Source organism: Bombyx mandarina, chromosome 25, assembly GCF_030267445.1.
Source record: "Bombyx mandarina strain Sakado chromosome 25, ASM3026744v2".
In the NCBI taxonomy this organism is placed as follows: domain Eukaryota; kingdom Metazoa; phylum Arthropoda; class Insecta; order Lepidoptera; family Bombycidae; genus Bombyx; species Bombyx mandarina.
Window position 1 is genome coordinate 8053344 of NC_143231.1, and position 19992 is coordinate 8073335.

At 40.1% G+C, this 19992-nt stretch overlaps 1 protein-coding gene across 3 annotated transcripts in view; it reads left to right on the forward strand.

Moving 5' to 3' along the window:
- Window positions 1-10944, forward strand: part of LOC114249309 (protein turtle homolog A) — a 99860-nt gene extending 88916 nt beyond the window's left edge. For all 3 annotated transcript variants that reach the window (XM_089738728.1, XM_089738727.1, XM_028182828.2), the window contains exons 12-18: window positions 821-955; window positions 5953-6138; window positions 6983-7144; window positions 7731-7988; window positions 8344-8409; window positions 8571-8647; window positions 8739-10944. In XM_089738728.1, coding sequence (XP_089594854.1) covers window positions 821-955; window positions 5953-6138; window positions 6983-7144; window positions 7731-7988; window positions 8344-8409; window positions 8571-8647; window positions 8739-9059 — 1205 coding nt within the window. In that variant the 3' untranslated portion in view covers window positions 9060-10944. The remainder of the gene's footprint in view (window positions 1-820; window positions 956-5952; window positions 6139-6982; window positions 7145-7730; window positions 7989-8343; window positions 8410-8570; window positions 8648-8738) is intronic.
- Window positions 10945-19992: the final 9048 nt, after the last annotated feature.

Below are 19992 nucleotides of genomic sequence, written 5' to 3' on the forward strand. Positions count from 1 at the left end.
TGAATGTTTTTGTCTCTTATATACTAACAGTATTTTTAAAGACTACTCTGTTTCTTTTGTTTGTTTAATGAGTACAAATACAACAAATATATGCAACTATCGATTACTTTAATCGTACCAATGTTTTTGTCTCTTATATACTAAAAGTATTATTTAAAGACTACTCTAATTTTTTTTATTGCTTAAATGGGTAGAGGAGCTCACAGCCCACCTGATGTTAAGTGGTTACTGGAGCCCATAGACATCTACAAGGTGAATGTGCCACCCACCTTGAGATATGAGTTCGAAGGTCTCAGTATAGTTACAACGGCTGCCCCACCCTTCAAACCGAAACGCATTACTGCTTCACGGCAGAAATAGGCAGGGCGGTGGTACCTATCCGCGCGGGCTCACAAGTGGTCCTACCACCAGTAATTAAGCAAATTATAATTTTGCGGGTTTGATTTTTATTACACGATGTTATTCCTTTACCGTGGAAGTCAATCGTGAACATTTGTTAAGTACGTATTTCATTAGAGAAATTGGTACCCGCCTGCGGGATTCGAACACCGTTGCATCGCTCGATACGAATGCACCGGACATCTTATCCTTTAGGTCAAGACCACTTCAATATTGTTAATAATATCACACCACAACCTGCAGTATCTTTCTTAAAATTTCTATATAAAAACGGTAGTCTGAAAAAGATCACTTTAAGCAATAAAACCGCTTATTGTATACAATTATTCCTGCCGGTTGGTTGATTTCCAATGCATTTTTTGTATCCAATAAAATATACTCTCTCTCTTTCTCTCTAAAAGTTTTTTTTCTTTGTGAATAGGTACAGCGAATGGCAGTACCAGCGAATTGGTTTACAAACCTCAGAGCGAACGTGACTTTGGAACACTTAGCTGTCGAGGCGCCAACACAGTCGGAAGACAACTGGAGCCATGCGTCTTCCAAATTGTGCCAGCAGGTAAGTTTACAGAAATTGTAACAAACGTTTGTGACGAAATGCTAAAAGAGAAACTACTAGAACATTAACTAATAACTGTAAACTACTTAGAGGTCAGATATTAACAATTTAATCTAAGAGCTAGTGATTAGATTTCGATCATAATAACACAGTACCCGACGATAAATATCGCACATCGACTTTTAGAAAGAGACATTTAGGCTACGACGAACGTTATCTCTCTCGCACGATAGACTAACACTCCGATTGCACACTTCAACACTTGAACACTGACTGACAAACGACAGTTAGATAGTGTGCGACAGGGATAGCGCATTACGAAGCTCAAATAAGCCGATTATTTCATTACAACACTAGATCTTATTGCCGGGTACCGTACAATTATTTAGATTCAAATTTGAGAAAGCTGTACATGAAAACTTAACGACTCCTGCTTTACGAAAAATATGCAAAAACGTATCAGATTTACGGCCAATTATGTCTAAGTTTTCCTTTTTGTTGTTCCAACTAATCTCTTATCAGCTTTTACCTTGATAACCATGATAGATATAAAAATACATCCAGTATCCACCACACAACTATAATGAGACTACACGTTACGCGTTAATAAGACTACTTAAATTTTATTACAGATCTAAATAAAAGTCATTACGAGTAAATACTTATATATACATATATAACATAGCACTCGACACCAGATAAGCCGTACAATTGGATACTACTACTACTACTAGTGCGCTGGCGCTATGACTCTATAGTGGGTCTTGGCCTCCGACAATAAACGTTACCATTCATTCCGCCACAGCGCAACGCCTTGCCAGTCTGACACTTGGAGCTCACGTAAATTTCCCTCCACAGCGTCAGACCAGTGGTACTTGGGCCTCCCTACGGAACGGCGTCCCTCCGGTACACCCGCGTACACCCATTTTACAGCCTGATCCTGTTCCGAGCAATCCAAGCCTCCGTGCCTTCATCTCCCCCAGAATATTTGGCTCACCAAAAAGCCTCTCCAAATCCTTGTTTTTGCGAACGTGCCAAGAACCGTCATCTTTCTGAATCTGTGGTACCAGTATATTTGTGGGACGGCGAGGTGGATGTATTGTGCTCTGCGTCAACCCTGTCCTGCCGTCTCGATAGCCCCGACTGGGCTCCGGCCCACTCCGAGGTAGGGGGCCGGTTGTGAGCGGCAGGAGTTTTTAGTGAGGTTCAACTCCCACATACCCCACCTGCCACGCGGGTGGTGACCCGGCGATTTTCCCAGTTGGAAAAACACCCAGTACATTTGGACACTTGAATACGCAAAAAAAATCTAGCTACTAATCAACCGAGTTCTTAAATTTATAAAAGACTACCCTCCGTATCTTATAAAAAGTGATCAAACATTATGTGTCCTCGTTTTACGAACTGTTAAGAAGAAAGATTCTTGTATGTTATTTTGAAGCCTTGAATGATTATACTATATCATTACAGCCACATTCAATGATAATGATAACACATCAGTATTCAAAAGATCCGTCCACAAGAACACTTATTAATATGCTGCAACGGTATGTCTGTGATTCTCGAATGTTCCCATACATTAACGCCATTAAGATTTGCAAATGTTTTATAAAACGTGACTTGAGTTTTCGAAATCTATTTTGGTACATTACGATTTTCTTTAAGTGAATCGGTACGTTTTCTCGCCCTCGTCTTTTAAATACCAAATTTTTTTTATCGAGAAAATAAAAAAAACAAGGTCGTACAGTCGAAAATCGCACATCACAATCTTTTTTTTTCCTTTATTGAAATTATAAGTTTAAAATTAAATATTTAATAAAACAATCTGGATTGCAATTCAAAACAGGTGCAAAAATTATAACAACTGAACAAATGCCTAAATACCTTGTGTATAGATATATGTACACACATACACACATACGTTCATACAAACGCACACACACACACACTATGTAAGTAACTATCTTATAAAATTTGATCTAATGTATCATTAGCTGGACAAAATTAAATGAAAAAAGATGGCATGCCAATTCTATATTTGTAAAATAATTTAAAGCAATATAATTAGTATTTGAAGAAGTAAACGCATTTATTCACTTTCTTGGCCACCTCAAGATAACTAAGAAATAGATGCAACATTTCTATTTAACATTTTATTCTAGAAACCCATCCACTCTTAATCTTTTAATTTAAGTAATTGAAAAATGAATAAAATTAACAGAAGCAAATACGACTTCTAATAATATTAAAACGTAAAGTGGCGAAACAGGATATAGAATCCAAAGCATAATGAAACCACGTATATATAATTTGAATCAACAGCAGGCTACGAATCTACATTTTATAATTCTCGAATTCACTCGAATTCTACTCGCACGTATGTAGCTTGCCGAATCTCATAACTTTTCGTTCATGATATTAGAATAACTAGATGTGCAATTTGGCACATATTTTTTGTGTGTGTGTGTTTTTTTATTGCTTAGATGTGTGGACGAGCTCACAGCCCACCTGGTGTTAAGTGGTTACTGGAGCCCATAGACATCTACAACGTAAATGCGCCACATACCTTGAGATATACTTCTAAGGTCTCAGTATAGTCACAACGGCTGCCCCACCCATCAAACCGAAACGCATTACTGCTTCACGGCAGAAATAGGCGGGGTGGTGGTACTTACCCGTGTGGACTCACAAGAGGTCCTACCACCAGTGTTTCTGGAACAACAAAATTTACTCGTTCTGTGTCTCATGAGCAACGTCTACTACTTACCATCAGGAGGGTTGTATACTCGTTTGCCAAGAAAGAAAGAAAAAAAGAAAAAAATAATTAGATAATCATTTTTTCAATACTGGGTGACGTACCAGATGATTTGTCTGCTACTTCTTCACCATGACCTCGTAGTGATAATAAAGAAGCTGAGTAATGATGGAAAATTATTAGTGGGACCGCTGCCTCAAAGCAAGATTACGATTACTCTTAATCTAATACAGTCGACCACAGTAATATCTTAAGTATCTGAACTGTTTCTCCGTTTTTCCATTTGCTAATAATAATATGATGCTAAGAAAAATATCCAATTACTCCCGTTAACCATTGTAAGTTGAATTAAATAAGAACACTAAACTCAATAAAAATTATCGATATGAAAACTATTTAAAAAAAATACATAATTTAAAAACCGAATTTTCGAAAGTAAGATTGAGATAGATCGATCGAACTGTTGCAATTTATAATTTCATATGCATACCAAAAAATCCTTCATATGCATACCAAAATAATCACAATACGTAAGTTATTTCAAAATCAAAAGTGAATCTTTATTCCACATTCATACCAGATTTTGTCGTTATAATTTTTGCCCTCTTTTTTAACCGACTTCAAAAAAGGAGGATGTTCTCAATTCGACTGGATGCTTTTTTATGTTTGTTACCTCATAACTGTTTGACTGGGTGAATCGATTTTGATGATTCTTTTTTTATTAGAAAGCTGACGCTTTCCGTGTGGTCCAGTTTTGATAATGATATCCATAAGAAAATCATATAAGTCTTAAATTCGCATTAAGTACATGCGCGACAAATAGATGAATAATCTTTTTTTTTTCTATTCGAAGTCGGTTTTTATTAAAGCATGTCTATTTACAATTATTACAACTTTCATTTACTACAAAATAAATACAGATATGTCCTAAATAAAGTTGTCTTACACCATATGTGTAGCATGCAGATTTTGTGTAAACTAATTAAGCTATAAACAAAGCAATCAAGCTGAAACGCCAACAGTAAAAGTAAACAAGTTTAAGGGAAAAAGGCAAAGCCACATTTTTCAATTAACACTTCCACGGCGCGGCTAACTCTTTGACTTTCAAGAAAATATGAATACAGTACTACAGGCAGTGCACGGTAATACGAGACCAACCCGCAGCGCTTAATATCAAAGCACTTTGTTATAACATATCGTGCTAAATTGTCACACGGCTGCCTTAAGTAAAGACGAAATTAGTGAGTTTCCCTCTGCAGTTAATTTTCTTGTTCGCGTGACGTGTAAATTAGATACGTTTTGTGTTCTTGTGATGTGCCAACAAATTTTGTTAAACTAATTTCATACGTTTTTGCTTTTTTCTGTCTCACTTAGAAATTTAAAGCGGCATTAAGTTTTATCACTTACAAGACATCAATGTGGGGATTGATAAAACAGAATAGAGATTAGGGAGAGGACTAAATTAGGATTTTTTTTTTTTTCGTTTTTTTCATCATCATTATCCTGCCCTTCACCCAGTTACCTGGGATCGGCGCAAGATGTTTTCTCCTTCCATACTCTTCTATCATATACCATATTTTCTTCGCTCACTCTCCTCTTACCCAATTCGTCTTTTACACAATCCATCCATTTCTTCTTAGGTCTATCTCTTCCTCTATATCCTTCCACATTCATGGTTAACATTTTCTTACCAACCTCATTTTCATCTCGTCTCATCACATGTCCATACCAACCCAAACACGCACTTCTCAGCTTCTCTGTCACAGATGCCACTTTCAGACTTCCTCTAACATATTCATTCCGTATTCTATCCATTCTCGTTACTCCACACATCCATCGCAACATTCGCATCTCTGTATATTAAATTTAAAAGAAAAAGATAGAAATAAACTACGAACTATGTTGTCATCCGATGGATTTTAGGGAAAATTCGACATGGTCTATTCGTTCGTTCGAGCATCACTCAAAACCACTGCATTCATTTTGATGAAACTCCATTTCAATAAACTAAATTATGTTAGTCAACCATTAGATAAAAAAGCTATAAATATGACTTATCTAGCTACGTTTGCGGAAGACGAAATCATAATAAAGTCATAATAACCACTTATATATTTTATATAATGATGAAAAACCAATATTAAATGAGCTCCCATATTACGTCATTCATACTTTTCCTAATTAAAACTATATAAATTGTGATTTCCATATTAAAGCATCACCGTTTTCGTTTTCTTTATAGCAAGACCAACGGCACCACGCAACTGTTCTCTTCAAGTAAGCAATACCAGTATAGAAGGCATAAGCTCCTGGCTCCGGATCCGCTGCGTCGCTGGCTACGACGGAGGATTACCTCAGTTTTTCATTCTCGAAGCACTAGACCCCATCACGGGCAAGACCAGATTGAATAGCAGCGTTAATGAAACCGGTCAGTCCAGTGTATAAATATGCTGTGTGTGTGTGTGTGTGTGTTTTTTTTTAATTACTTATATGGGTTTACGAGCTCACAGCCCATCTGTAGGTAGGCAGCAGCTTGGCTCTGCCCCTGGCATTGCTGAAGTCCATGGGCGACGGAAACCACTCAACCACTCAGCATCAGGTGGGCCGTATGCGCATCTGCCTACAAGGGCAATAAAAAAAATCTGGTGTTAAGTTGTTACTGGAGCCCATACACATCTACAAAGTACATGCGCCACCCATCTTGAGATATAAGTTCTAAGGTCTCAAGTATAGTTATAACGGCTACCCCACCCTTCGAACCGAAACGCATTACTGCTTCACGGCAGAAATAAGCAGGGTGGTGGTGTACCTACCCGCATGGACTCACAAGAGATCCTACCACCAGTAAATTTATTTGTTACTAGCGACCCGCCCTCGCTTCGCTTCGGAAACATTAAAACACACATGAAACCAAAAAAATAAAATAAAATAAAATTAAAAAAAGGTAGCCTATGTTCATCAGGGACAATGTCGGCTTCTAATGGAAAAAGAATTTTTCAGTAGTTTCGGAGCCTATTCGAAACAAACAAACAAACAAATCTTTCCTCTTTATAATATTAGTATAGAGTATAGATATTGTAAACACCAATTGTTATATTTGAATCATCATTATCGACAACCCGTGTCTCTCCACTACTCGATATAGGCCTCTCTGCTGTGCCACAATAAACCGTCCAAATTCAACTCCCAACTTCCTCTATTATTTAATTAAAATTCAAATAAATTATAGTTTTCATTTACAAGCCATTTTATTCAAACTCTATTTCCTGTAGATGGCCTCGCTATGTTCAAGTTGGATCTGTCCCAACTCACTTCGACGGGCGAGGGAGATAGCGCAACATTCAATTTGTTGATATACGCTAAGAATTTAAAAGGGGACTCAGAAAAAACTCTCCTGGAAAATATTGCGTTCAACGATGCGGCTAGAAGAACAGGTAGACTTTGGTGATTTATTAACTTCGGAAACAATAATAATTATTGTTTAAAAATTTGACGAGCCGTTGGTGAAAATAATTTATTTCTAATAACCATTTCCCTTATTAACGATAGTCTGAACACGTTTAAAACTTTTACGATCCGTTGTAGTTCCCCGTAACATCAAAACATGTTGTTACTTGTTGTTACATGTTGTTACATGTTGAACTTACATAGTTCGAAATGAAAATTTATTTCGATTCATATTTTAATTCGAATTGCTTCATAGGTTTTTCGCAGAAATGTCCCGTTCGTGCTTTATTTGCGTATTTGAAAACATGTTTCAATTAGTGGGTACTTAGTTTTATAGTCGAAACTAATAATAATCAAACATTGTTTATAGATTAACGTTTACCTTTTTACAGTTTTTAAATTATTCAACAATTTAATTATTCAGAATTCAAATATTTTTAAAAAGAGAAATAACATTCCAATGTTCCAATTGTCATTACGGTTAAATTCACCTAATCCACTTTTTTATTATTCTTTTTTTTTTATGCTCTAAATTCACATGAATTCAAATGTCTTTTTGCAACATTCATACAGACGGCAAAACAACAATGGGAGGGGTGACCCTTGGTATTTTAGTAGCCGCTGCCCTTGGAGCTACATTAGCTTTAGCCGGCTTGGCTTTTGGAGCGCTTTGTGCTAGAAGACGAAGATCCCAACCTCCCCACAAACATCCGCCAAGAGATATGCTGGAACTCAGCGATGGTGGAAGAAGATATGTTGTTGCCTACACTATCAAGCCATCCCCGGATTCAAAAACTCCAGATCCACAACCAGATATTCTTAATGCACCAGGTAAACGCTATGAAGTAATACCTTTTTTTCAGTATCCAATATTGCGTTAAGAGTTTTTTTTATTGATTAATGAGAACAAGTCAACTTATTTTATTCTTAACTCGTCCGGACAGATTATAGACTTATTTCTTCTAAAAAACAGTCATGCGCAAGGTAGCAACCCTTATTACAATATTTGTGCCATTATTGGGTCATCGACCACATAAAATATATGTATGGTTTTTATGCTGTGAAGTCTATAGGTACCGGTTATTACACAAGCTGGGGGTATGATCGTGAACTTAGATAACTTTAGGTGATTCTCAGTTACCTTGTCGGATTACTTAAACTTGTTTCTATTGTTATTTAATTTTAGATGCTGACGGCCAAGTACCAAAACTAGATGATGCTGATGAGTGGCCTAGTATAAAGGAAGTTCGAGGTAAATTTCAATCTTAAATCTTCTTTAATATCCCAACTAAAGTCCTTAATTTGACACAATAGGTTGGGTCGCTATTTATTATGTGAATCGTTCTCAGTTCTAAATAGATTTATTCAGATAATTTTCTACATAATATTACAAATTCATAATTTCATCTTTAGGAGAATGGACCAAATCCGGTGCAGTTTTCTCGGCGGAAGATTTAGCGTTGTTAGATTCAGCCGTGCGACCACAACGGGTTAGTGCTAAAAACGATGTTTTGTTCTTACAAAAATTTTAATGGAATTTTTTGAGAATTTTTTGAGTTGAATTATATTATTATTTTCCAGCTAACTCCAGGTAACGAAGTCGTACCTAGTAGCAGACAAGACGATGTTTTAAACCAGAATTTACCCCAACCAATAGGTAGTAATAATTTTAGGGCCAACTATGGAACAAATAGTCCTACTTTGGGTAGTCCCAATTTTGTTTGTCCCAATGGTAATTTAGGATCGCCATTTGGGAGCCAATCTTTAGGCCTCAGTGGGCCAACTTTGAGCTCAAGTAGCCTCGCTACTTCGACTTTACATAGAACCAAAGGGAAAGGTAACACGCGGAGAAGAGAACATGTCTTAGCTGAAAACTTACCTGGACCCGAAAGTTGCGTCTAGAACTTTACTTATGATTAATATTCAGAAAGGCCTACTAACTTATTTAGTTATTAATGTCATCTTGGACGATGAGTTATATTTTCATAGTTATCGGATCTATTTATGTAATACGATTGTGTACTCACTGATTGAGATGTCTTGATATTTGATAGTAGATACCTTTCTAATATAATTTCACTTTCATTACTAAACCAAAACTATAAAAAACATAAACCTAAATTTCAAACTTATTGTTAAAATCATATTTATTAAATACTTTCTAAAATGACAGTATTGCGTTATTGTTAAAATAGAAAATTTTTAAGTTAAAATATAATTAAGTCTCAAAGTGCGTTGACATACCTATTATGAATTAATATTAAATGTGTTTAAATTGACAGGGCAGTTTTTTTTTTTTAAATCTTATATGTTGGCGTTTAGTTACAATTTTAGTTTCACTTAGAATATATATAATATACTTGTAATACAATAATTAGTTACTATGATCGTGTTCCTGTCAAATTTAAAAGTTTTTAGAAATCAGTTTTTTTTTTGTTATAGAGTTGCAAGCACTAAAATTACAAACTTCACTCATCCTAATAGACAGTTTACGGTTTAATCTCATGCTCATGTCCTTTGTTTTCGTTCGATAGTTCAACGATGAAAACTGGCATATTAAATGAATGTTAATATAAATGTGCCGTGAAAATGTTTTTAATAATTTCCAGACTATGAAACGGAAGAAAAAAGTCACTTTTCGGTCAAAAATTTTAAATTATTGTAGAGCTTAAAACATAAGATGACTATGTAAACAATGTATACTGCTCACACCATATGATTAAAGATATAACGGAAAACCAAAAGGTATCCCCATAGGTACCAACTATCGATTGGCTGTCATTAAATAAAAAAATACTCTAAATTTTTTTTAATCTTTTTTTAAAAGTCGGTTGTGTGAATGTAAATAATGCTAGCTGTAAAATTTAAATGTATAGAGTTTATAGTTGCAAAAAAACGCTTTTATTGTTATATTTTTTATGTGATTCTAGGGAAGTTGTAAATAATAAAAATTAAAATTAATCGACCGCTCTAACTTACTGTTTTAAATTGATAACGTAAAATTCAGAGAGTTATTTTGTTTATTTAAAGACACATATAAAAATTTCATTCCAGTTTTATAGAGATATTCTTGATGTCTTGTGACTTCGATCTTACGTCTTGATGTGTAGGGCGTTATTCACATTAAAATATATAATATAAATATATGTACCGGTAATACGCCAGTAAATACGTTTATTAAACTAGTTTGGAGTCTCTTTAAAACAGTTATTTAAGCGGTTATGCTGCAATTAGTGCCATTCCGAGAATTATTGTAAGCGTTTCGAATTGTGTTGATTTTATTGTAGAGTTTAATATTGAAGCCGTGGGATTAAGTACAGACTCCCGATTTCAGAGTGAGTTGTTTGCATATGCTTATATAATTTTTTTAATTAACAAGTAGTTTTAAAGTAAATGATGGGTTCTTTTCAAAATAATTTTGAAACGGTTAAGACCTGATCTAAGTATCAAATAGAAAGGACGTTTGATGTAAATTACAACAAAATCAATTCACTATTCTTTTCATTTTGATCAAATAATGAACAGAACTACAAATTCTACAAAAAAAGACACGAACAATCCGTAAATTACATGTCGCTTCTAGAAAAAGCTGCCATAAAATCTACGTATTGGCTCATTAACCCAATTTCTGGTCAAATTAACAAACAACCTTACTCTGATATCGATTAGAAATGTCCTATTTGATAAGTTTTGAGGATGAATGTAGACGACGAGTAAGAAACAATTCAGAGCTCCAGAAGAGATGACCGTTTTATATTTAATAAATAAATAATGGTTTATAAAATAATCGTGATTTTTATTCCTATTTTACAAATCGCTCCTACAACATTTCGTACTTATTTATTTATTGTTTTTGAAACGAAGTTCCTCATGGGACGATGCGGAGGGGTACCCTAACCGGGAAAAAACGTCCGTAACGTAAGATTTTTATTAGTAATGCAAACAGTGTACGACTTAACTTTGTAATAACGTACAAAAAATAACATATTTTTTTATCATTCATTTACCACGACCTCAGAGCGTTCGTTTGCGCAATATACTAACTAACTCATGCAAACACCCGTGAATGAAGTGTACCAAAATAAGTTCACACGTTACCGAATGACCGTGGGTTGTTGCGAAACCTCCAGTTTTATTTTCTTTATACCTCGAATAGAACTTAAAATTAATATTTTTATAATAAGGAACTTCGTTCCTATCCGGTATCCCACGACACCACACATCTTCTTTTTTTTGACTAATCTGGTTCAATGAACTCTCAGCCCAGTGTAATGGTTGGCGGCGCCCATAGACATCAACAACGTAAATACTGCCACTCACTTTGAAACATGAGTTCTAAGTCTCAGTTTTACGGCTGCCCCCACCCTTCAAACCGAAACGCACTGCTTCACTGCAGAAATAGGCAGTGTTGTGGTACCTACCCATGCCGACAATTTTTTTTCACTACCTATTCGCTGGAAACCTAAGAGGGCTACTCCAGCTACATTTGGAGGGGCAGCTGAGTTCACAGGATCAACCTAAGAGAATTTGCTAACACTAGCCCTAGCAAGAGGAGTGCTTCGCAGAATTTTTTACTGGTGGTAGGACCTCTTGTGAGTCCGCGCGGGTGGGTACCACCACCCTGCCTATTTCTGCCGTGAAGCAGTAATGCGTTTTGGTTTGAAGGGTGGGGCAGCCGTTGTAACTAGACTTGAGACCTTAGAACTAATATCTCAAGGTGGGTGGCGCATTTGCGTGATGTCTATGGGCTCCAGTAACCACTTAACACCAGGTGGGCTCTGAGCTCGTCCACCCATCTAAGCAAAAAAAAAAATCTACCACCGCATCGGAAACGCAACCCACTGAGAAGATCCGACGAGAAACTCAGTGGGCTGGCCGGCAAACAAAACGCCGTACCACCAGTAATTACGCACATAACCGTTTCTGCGGGTCTACGTTGAACGCATTAAAGCGGAAAGCTTTAACCTATTGATATTTGTCTCCACAAGGTCCGGTCGAATAATCTAATAAATACTACCTCCCTTAGCCAGCGCCTGACCCCTCCCTCACCTGACTTGCTGGGTCCGTATATCGGATTAACGCGACTACACGCAGGAATATAGCTTCTCTGTCTAGACTGGGCTTAACTAATAACAATACGTTTTTACTAATATTAACGTTTCGTGATATTAACTAAAATATTATGGCATCATTTAAACACAGCTTTAGACCTTTAGAACCGGCTAACCAAGTGACCAAAGTAAATTAAAGTTAATTAAAAAAAAAGCTCACTGTAGTCTACTATTGTTAGTCCCTTTGCACTCGATAGGTGAGTTTGGCTAACCAAGGTAAGTGGTAATCGTCACCTCACAAGCGCAAAACGTCAATAAGGTCGTCCATGTATATGAAACTTCACTTCACAATTTTTTTTTGCTTAAGGACATTTTACGCTCTTGTTCAATATTTACTCCCTAGTCAATTTAGTCAAAAGGCCGAGACAATTTTGTTCTTGTCCTAATATCACGCCCGAAACTCTTCAAACATTGATAAAAGCGTTCGGAATCGGCAGACCACCGTTACAATACAAACTATACAAATATTTCGCCTATTTTCGATAGAATATAAAATTAATAGCGCCACACCTATTGCCATTTCACTAGAAGCAAAAATGATGTAAAACAATTCGATACCATCAGCGTCTCGCCCAAGCAATAGTAGCCACAGGAATTCTTTTTTTTTTATTGCTTTGTTGGGTGGACGAGCTCACAGTCCACCTGGTGTTAAGTGGTTGCTGGAGCCCATAGACATCTACAACGTAAATGCGCCACCCACCTTGAGATCTAAGTTCTAAGGTCTCAAGTATAGTTACAACGGCTGCCCCACCCTTCAAACCGAAACGCATTACTGCTTCACGGCAGAAATAGGCGAGGTGGTGGTACCTACCCGCACGGACTCACAAAAGGTCCTACCACCAGTAATTACGCAAATTGTAATTTTGCGGGTTTGATTTTTATTACACGATGTTATTCCTTCACCGTGGAATTCAATCGTGAACATTTGTTGAGTACGTATTTCTTTAGAAAAATTGGTACCCGCCTGTGGGATTCGAACACCAGTGCATCGCTAGATACGAATGCACCGGACGTCTTATCCTTTGGGCCACGACGACTTCGAAAACTGTTGATAGCTTCATAGCTATCGATTTTGTACTTTATTACGAGCGACTGAACTGAATTGCTTACAACATTCGCATCTTAGACTTCATGTAAATCTGTAGTAGACACGTTAAAGACTACATAAACGTTGAATTCCTGGGACACGAAGATGGTTCTTCCTTCGTTTATTTAGAGAGACATTAAAGCGATGCGAATTTGCTAAACAGACTCGAATGAAATTACACTATGAAACAGGCCTATTCCCTGAGCTTATTCCTAGTGATTACGCCTCCCGCTGCTTTTAAGGAATAGAATTAAAATGAACTGCCTGCGAACGTAATAGTGTTAACGGTTTTCGGCTTGCGGTCTGGAGTCTTGTTTAGCTACATCATAGTTATTAAAGTAGACTTCCTCCTCGGTTACGTTCGATAAATTAATAGCTGCGCTTCGTATATAATGGGTGTACCTACTCGCGTTGTTCCGTTTTGATTTACTATCAATAATACAGAGAGAGAGTGAGAGAAAGAGAGAGAGAGAGAGAGAGAGAAGGAGCGATCCACTTGTTCATTTCTATTTATGTATATAATTATGTTATAAATTAATAATAATAAGATTAATTTAGTCCTGATTCACGGATTACCGCCATGTGGTAGGCATGTTGTATCAGTACACGGTTTGATAGAGAAAAGATTCGACCAACACCTTAAGAAACTTTCTTTTTCCAGCTGGGTTAGGGGCAGCACGGTATAGATTGCAATTATCCTTGACACAGCGTATATTGTGAGGAGGTCTCTCACTCTGGAGTCCCAACCACTGGTAGCTTGACACCGCCATCAGCGGAAATCTAATTTTTATATCGCATTTTTAAATATTGTATAATGAATAAGAATTTAAATAAATAAATAATAGTTTTATACCGGGGACAGGTCAAACACGGTTACCTTTTTTTTATTGCATAGAAGCGTGAACGACCTCACAGCCCACCCTGTGTAAAGTGTTTACCGGAGCCCATAGACATCTACAACGTAAATGTCGTCACTCACTTTGAGATATGAGTTCTAAAGTCTCAGTATAGTTAGTTACAACGGCTGCCTCACCCCTCGAACCGAAACGGATTACTGCTTCACTGCAGAAATAGGCAGGATGGTGGTACCTACCCGTGCGGACTCACAAGAGGACCTACCACCAATAACACCAACCTAGGGCTCCCTCTACTATGAGAACTATAGACTGATATACGTACTTAAATACTAATTAATATAAACACATAAATATATGTAGATATCCAAAAACTCAGACAAAGTGCAAACAAATTTGTTCATCACACGAACGTTTGCCCGATGCGGGAATCGAACCCACGGCCCTCTCACTACCCAGCAGTCGAGTGCGCAAATACTTCACCACCGATTTTTTTTTATTGCTTATTTGGTTGGACGAGCTCACAGCCCACCTGGTGTTAAGTGGTTACTGGAGCCCATAGACATCCACAACGTAAATGCGCCACCCACCTTGAGATATAAGTTCTAAGGTCTCACTATAGTTACAACGGCTGCCCCACCCTTCAAACCGAAACGTATTACTGCTTCACGGCAGAAATAGGCAGGGTGGTGGTACCCACTCGCGCGGACTCACAAGAGGTCCTACCACCAGTGATTACGCAAATTATAATTTTGCGGGTTTGATTTTTATTACACGATGTTATTCCTTCACCGTGGAAGTCAATTGTGAACATTTGTTGAGGACGTATTTCATTAGAAAAATTGGTACACGCTTGCGGGATTCGAACACCGGTGCATCGCTACATACGAATGCACCGAACGTGTTATCCTTTAGGCTACGACGACTTCAATTTGGTCGACTACGACTACGACTACTATTTGGTAATAATTTATACTTACTAACATTCAAGGTTGCGTAACAAATGCTTAGATTTAGGCCAGAGAATCCGTAAAGTGGCACATATATAAGGTTCCTCTCAAAGATACTCTAAAGTTCTAAGATATTAAGCCTCCTTAATACGTCGAGACCTCAATAGTCAAATATCAATGAGAGCTTATACCACGAACCACAACTACAAAGGATGAATGAACTTATTAAAAAATGTTAACTTTTTTTTACATTTTACTTTTTTTTATTGCCTTTGTAGGCAGACGAACATAAGGCCCACCTCATGGACGTCAGCAATGCCGAGGAAGAGGCTAGCCTACCATTAAGTACTCTCCGCAAGCCTCGTTTGAAGAAGGACGTGTCATAGCGCTCGGAAAACACCGCGGAGGGGAGTTCATTCCAAACCTTTAAACGATTCAATAATAAATTAGGTTTTCGATAAATTCATACAATGTAAATTTCGGTATGAAGCTTAATGTCTAATTGAGGCTGAGGATTCATTTCATAAAATTATTTTAATGACAGCATACATAATTACTAAAATGATTATAGGTTATGAGAGACACCATATTTATATCGTTCAAAATATGCAGTATAAATTGTTCAGATTGTGTTTTTTATTTATTAGTTCCGTCACTATATCTTTAAGCAATTCGTTGCGAAGCTAAGTCGTAAAATGGCATGAATTCCTCCGCAACACGTCCGCAAAAGAAAAGTTTTTCATCTTCCTGAAACTAGTTTCGGAGTTCGGTTTAAAATTTACACTTCAGTGAAGCTAAAGCTGAGCTTCGAATGCGGGATGCTCTGTCAAAACGAAGCCAATCATAACTTACAGAGATTTCGTACCTGTACTTTGATTACCAGTATACATTTTAAATTGGAACCCCTTTTGAGAGAGATTGGCATTAACTTTGGAGATCATGCTTAAATTGACAGATTGTTTTTTTTTTTTTTTTTTTTTTTTTTTATGATTGAAAGTTTACTGGTGGCCCGAAGGCCTTTCCAGTTTCACCAGGACACGTGGGCGAGCAAAGGCTCAGCCAGGAGAGGTGGGATTTGCTAACAGCTACCCGAGCGCCTCCGAAGGAGACCTAACAGCTCAAGAGTAGCTGCTTCGCGAATGAATCTACTACCGGATCGGAATCGCGACCCGCTGAGAAGATCCGGCGAGAAACTCAGCGGGCTGATGCATGGGTTAGGTTGCACGTCGACCTCTTTGTCGAGTTCGACGAGTACGGTTACCGGGGTCCCTAAGCCTGCCCCTAGTATTAGAGCTGAAGGCATCTAATGCAAAGGTTATTGGATCTGATGGATCCGTAAGGACGTGTCTAGGGCGTCGACGGTGACTGGCTCCTGCATGATCAGGATTCGGGGAGTAGTCAGCGGCGGCAACGATAAGGCGATTATCATGACGCATAGCCTTATCGAAGTATCGTTCCGACGCTGACTTCATGTATTTCCGAATTGATTCGAGGCCCAGGTCGTCGTGTAGGTCAACGTTCCTCACGAACCACGGAGCCCCGACAGCTAACCTGCAAAAGCGGGATTGTAGGGATTGGAGGGTGTCTATGTGTGTGCGGGCCGCGTGAGCGAACACCACACTCGCGTAAGTCATGACGGGCCTTATGCAAGTTTTGTAAAGTGTCACCTTGTTCCGAAGGGACATTTTACTCCGCTTACAGATCATGGGGTAGAGTCTACCGAGAATAAACGCGGCACGGTCACGGACTGATTTTATATGCGGGCGGAATGTCATCGATGCATCCAGGGTAACGCCCAGGTACTTGACCTTCCTGGCCCAGGGTATGGGTTGTCTAAAGAGAGTAATCGGGGGTGTGAGGTTCCTCCTCCTAATCCGGGAGGAAATCCGTGTGGAGCTTCCCCTCTGAAATAGCACCGCAGTACTTTTCGCTGGGTTGATGTCTATGCGCCATTTTCGGAACCACTGTCCTAGGGCTAGGGCTGCGCTCTGAAGCTTCTTCGCGATTAGGGACTTATTTCTACTAGAATAGTAAACAGTCGTGTCGTCGGCGAATAAAGCTAAATGGGTCGGCGGCGACCGGGGAATATCGTTGACGAATAAGCTAAATAGGAGGGGTGAGAGGACAGAGCCTTGCGGGACTCCAGCTGTGAGAGGTCGTGGGGAGGAGCGGGTTCCCTCGACTCGATATCGAAAAGAGCGGTTCGACAAGAAGTCCCGTATGATGAGCACAAGACTATCCGGCACGCCCATGTTGAATAGTTTGAAAATCAAACCGTTGTGCCAGACTTTGTCGAACGCTTTTGCGACGTCGAAGAAGAGAGCTCCCGTGTATAACGGTTTTGGTCGATTAAGCCCCACAAGAATGTGCTCCGTGAGGCGGTGCACCTGTTGAACGCATGAGTGATTTGTACGGAACCCGAATTGTTCATCGATGAGAATGCCCTTGGATGAGACGAAGTCTCTGAGGCGTTTGTAGAGCAGACGCTCATACAGTTTGCCTAAAGACATGAGGAGGCTAATCGGGCGGTAGCTCTTCGGATGATTTTTTGGTTTACCGGGTTTATGTATGCCGATAACGTCCGCTTCTTTCCACACCGCGGGAAAGATACAGTTCGCCATAGCGGCATTGAAAATAGATGCCAACATCACGATGAGTTGGACGGGTAGAAGTTTAATAACGCGGTTAGATATACCGTCGGAACCGGGAGCCTTGCGAGGACGTAGGTCTTTGATCAAGTCTTTAACTTCCATCGGGGTGACGGGTGGTAACGCATCCGAGGGTGGCAAGGAGGCTCTGCGTTCTACCTCACTGTCTACTAATTCTACATGAACAGGGTCCACGGATTGAGTGCTGGGCGTGCACTGGGTTTGCAATGTATCGGCCAGCAGCTCTGCTTTTTCGTCATCATCAAAGGCCGCGAGTCGGCCTGAGGGGCCTACGAGAGGGGGCATAGTTACTACCGTATCCGATTTGAGAGTACGAGCTAAGCGGTAGTAAGACCTTTGGGAGGGCGCGAGTCCTTCTAAGAAATCAGACCATCTGGCATCTCGGACTTCGGCGATGCGAGACTTTACGTCGCGTTGTAGGGCACGCATTCGAGTACGATTATCCGCGGTAGGATACCTGTCGTAGGCCCGTATCGAGGCGTTCTTAGCTCTAAGGAGTTCCCTAATATCGTCGGACAATTTGAAGCGGTGAAGGAAGTCCTCCGCTACAACTTGTTTCGATGACCTATCTAATGTCGAGGTGATGTGTGATGTTAAGATGTCTATGGCTTCAGCGGTATCCTGAGGAGACGGGGTAGAGTCCGGGTTAAACGGGAGCGATGGTGGATCAGATTCAGCCAGGCTGATGCCCAGCGTGTGCCAATCCACCACAGTCCTCGTGACGGGAACGGAATCGGGAGCGCGACCGAGCTTCATAACGACGGGACGGTGGTCTGAATCTAACTCTGAAACTACTTCGATCGAGTGTAAGCGCAGAGTTACGTTTTTTAATAACGCTATGTCGAGTATATCCGGGCGATGCGCGATATTTAGCGGGTAGTGAGTCGGGGTTAACGGAGCGACGATATCGAAGGCGAGATCATCGACTAACGCGTCAAGCCGCCTGCCATTCGGGGTTGTGGTGTGTGAGTTCCACCTGATGTGTTTACAATTTAGGTCACCCGCCAGAATGACAGAGCTCCCCATACCGAGCAGCGCCTCGATATCACTGCTTAGAACGATCTTATCCGGTGGAAGATAAACGGACGCGATAACGATCGGCGCGTGTCCCGTCAGTGAGATTCGGCACACTGATGCTTCGATATTAGCGAGTGCGGGAGGATCGAGCGGGACGCAATGCAGGGCTCTTCTATAGTAAATGACGGTACCACCACCACGGGCAGAGAGCCTGTCGTTCCTGACCATGTTATAGTTCGCGATTTTAGGGTCACGGCGCGCGGGCTTAAGTAGGGTCTCCTGCACTAAAAAGATATCAATTTGATGGTCACGCAAAAAGTCAGAAACCTGATCACGTTGATTTGCGAGACCGTAAGCGTTAAAAAATCCTATCGTCACGGATAGGGGCTTTATTCTACTTGTATACGCCATTGATTACCGGCGGAGTGAGGGGAGGACGTACGTATTTAATGACGCGTATACGTCGGCGTATTCCTGCACAACGGCGATAAAGTGTTGTGCAGTGGAGGCAGCGCGAATGGCGTCGCCCAAAGCGTTAACGCGCTCAAAGTTGATCGACTGAAAGAAGTCGATCGCTAAAGCGAGATTTTCGGACGCGGTCGGAGGGCAAGTCGCGGGAGAGGGACGAGTCGCGGGGGCGGGACGAATCGCGGAGGAGGGAGTTGTAGCCGTGTTCGTGTACGGCAGCGGTTTCGCCCAGGCCGAGACACTGGGCACCGCTGCCGGAACGAACGCTGGCTTAGCCTGCGGCGCAGAGGGTGCCGAGGCTTTGATGTCTGGGCCGGAAGCTCGGAGGCGGTTTTGGCGGGCGACGCGGCGATTTATTTTCGGGGCTCGGGGGCATCCGCGGTAATTTGCGGGGTGACCCTGTGTTCGACACAGGACGCAGCTAGGTGGTTCCGTCGCGGTTTTTTGATCGCGAGTGCATAGGGCCGTGGCGTGATCGCCTAAACATTTGACGCATCGGGGGCGCGCGTGACAGTTACGGGAAGAGTGCCCATATAATTGACAGTTATGGCACTGGCTAGGAGTGCCTTTTTTATGGGGGGCTTCGACAGCGATACCAGAGAGCCTACATACGGTCTGTGTGTTAAAGATTTTCTTACCCTCGGGGGTAGGCTGGAGAGCGACTAGAACCATATTATAT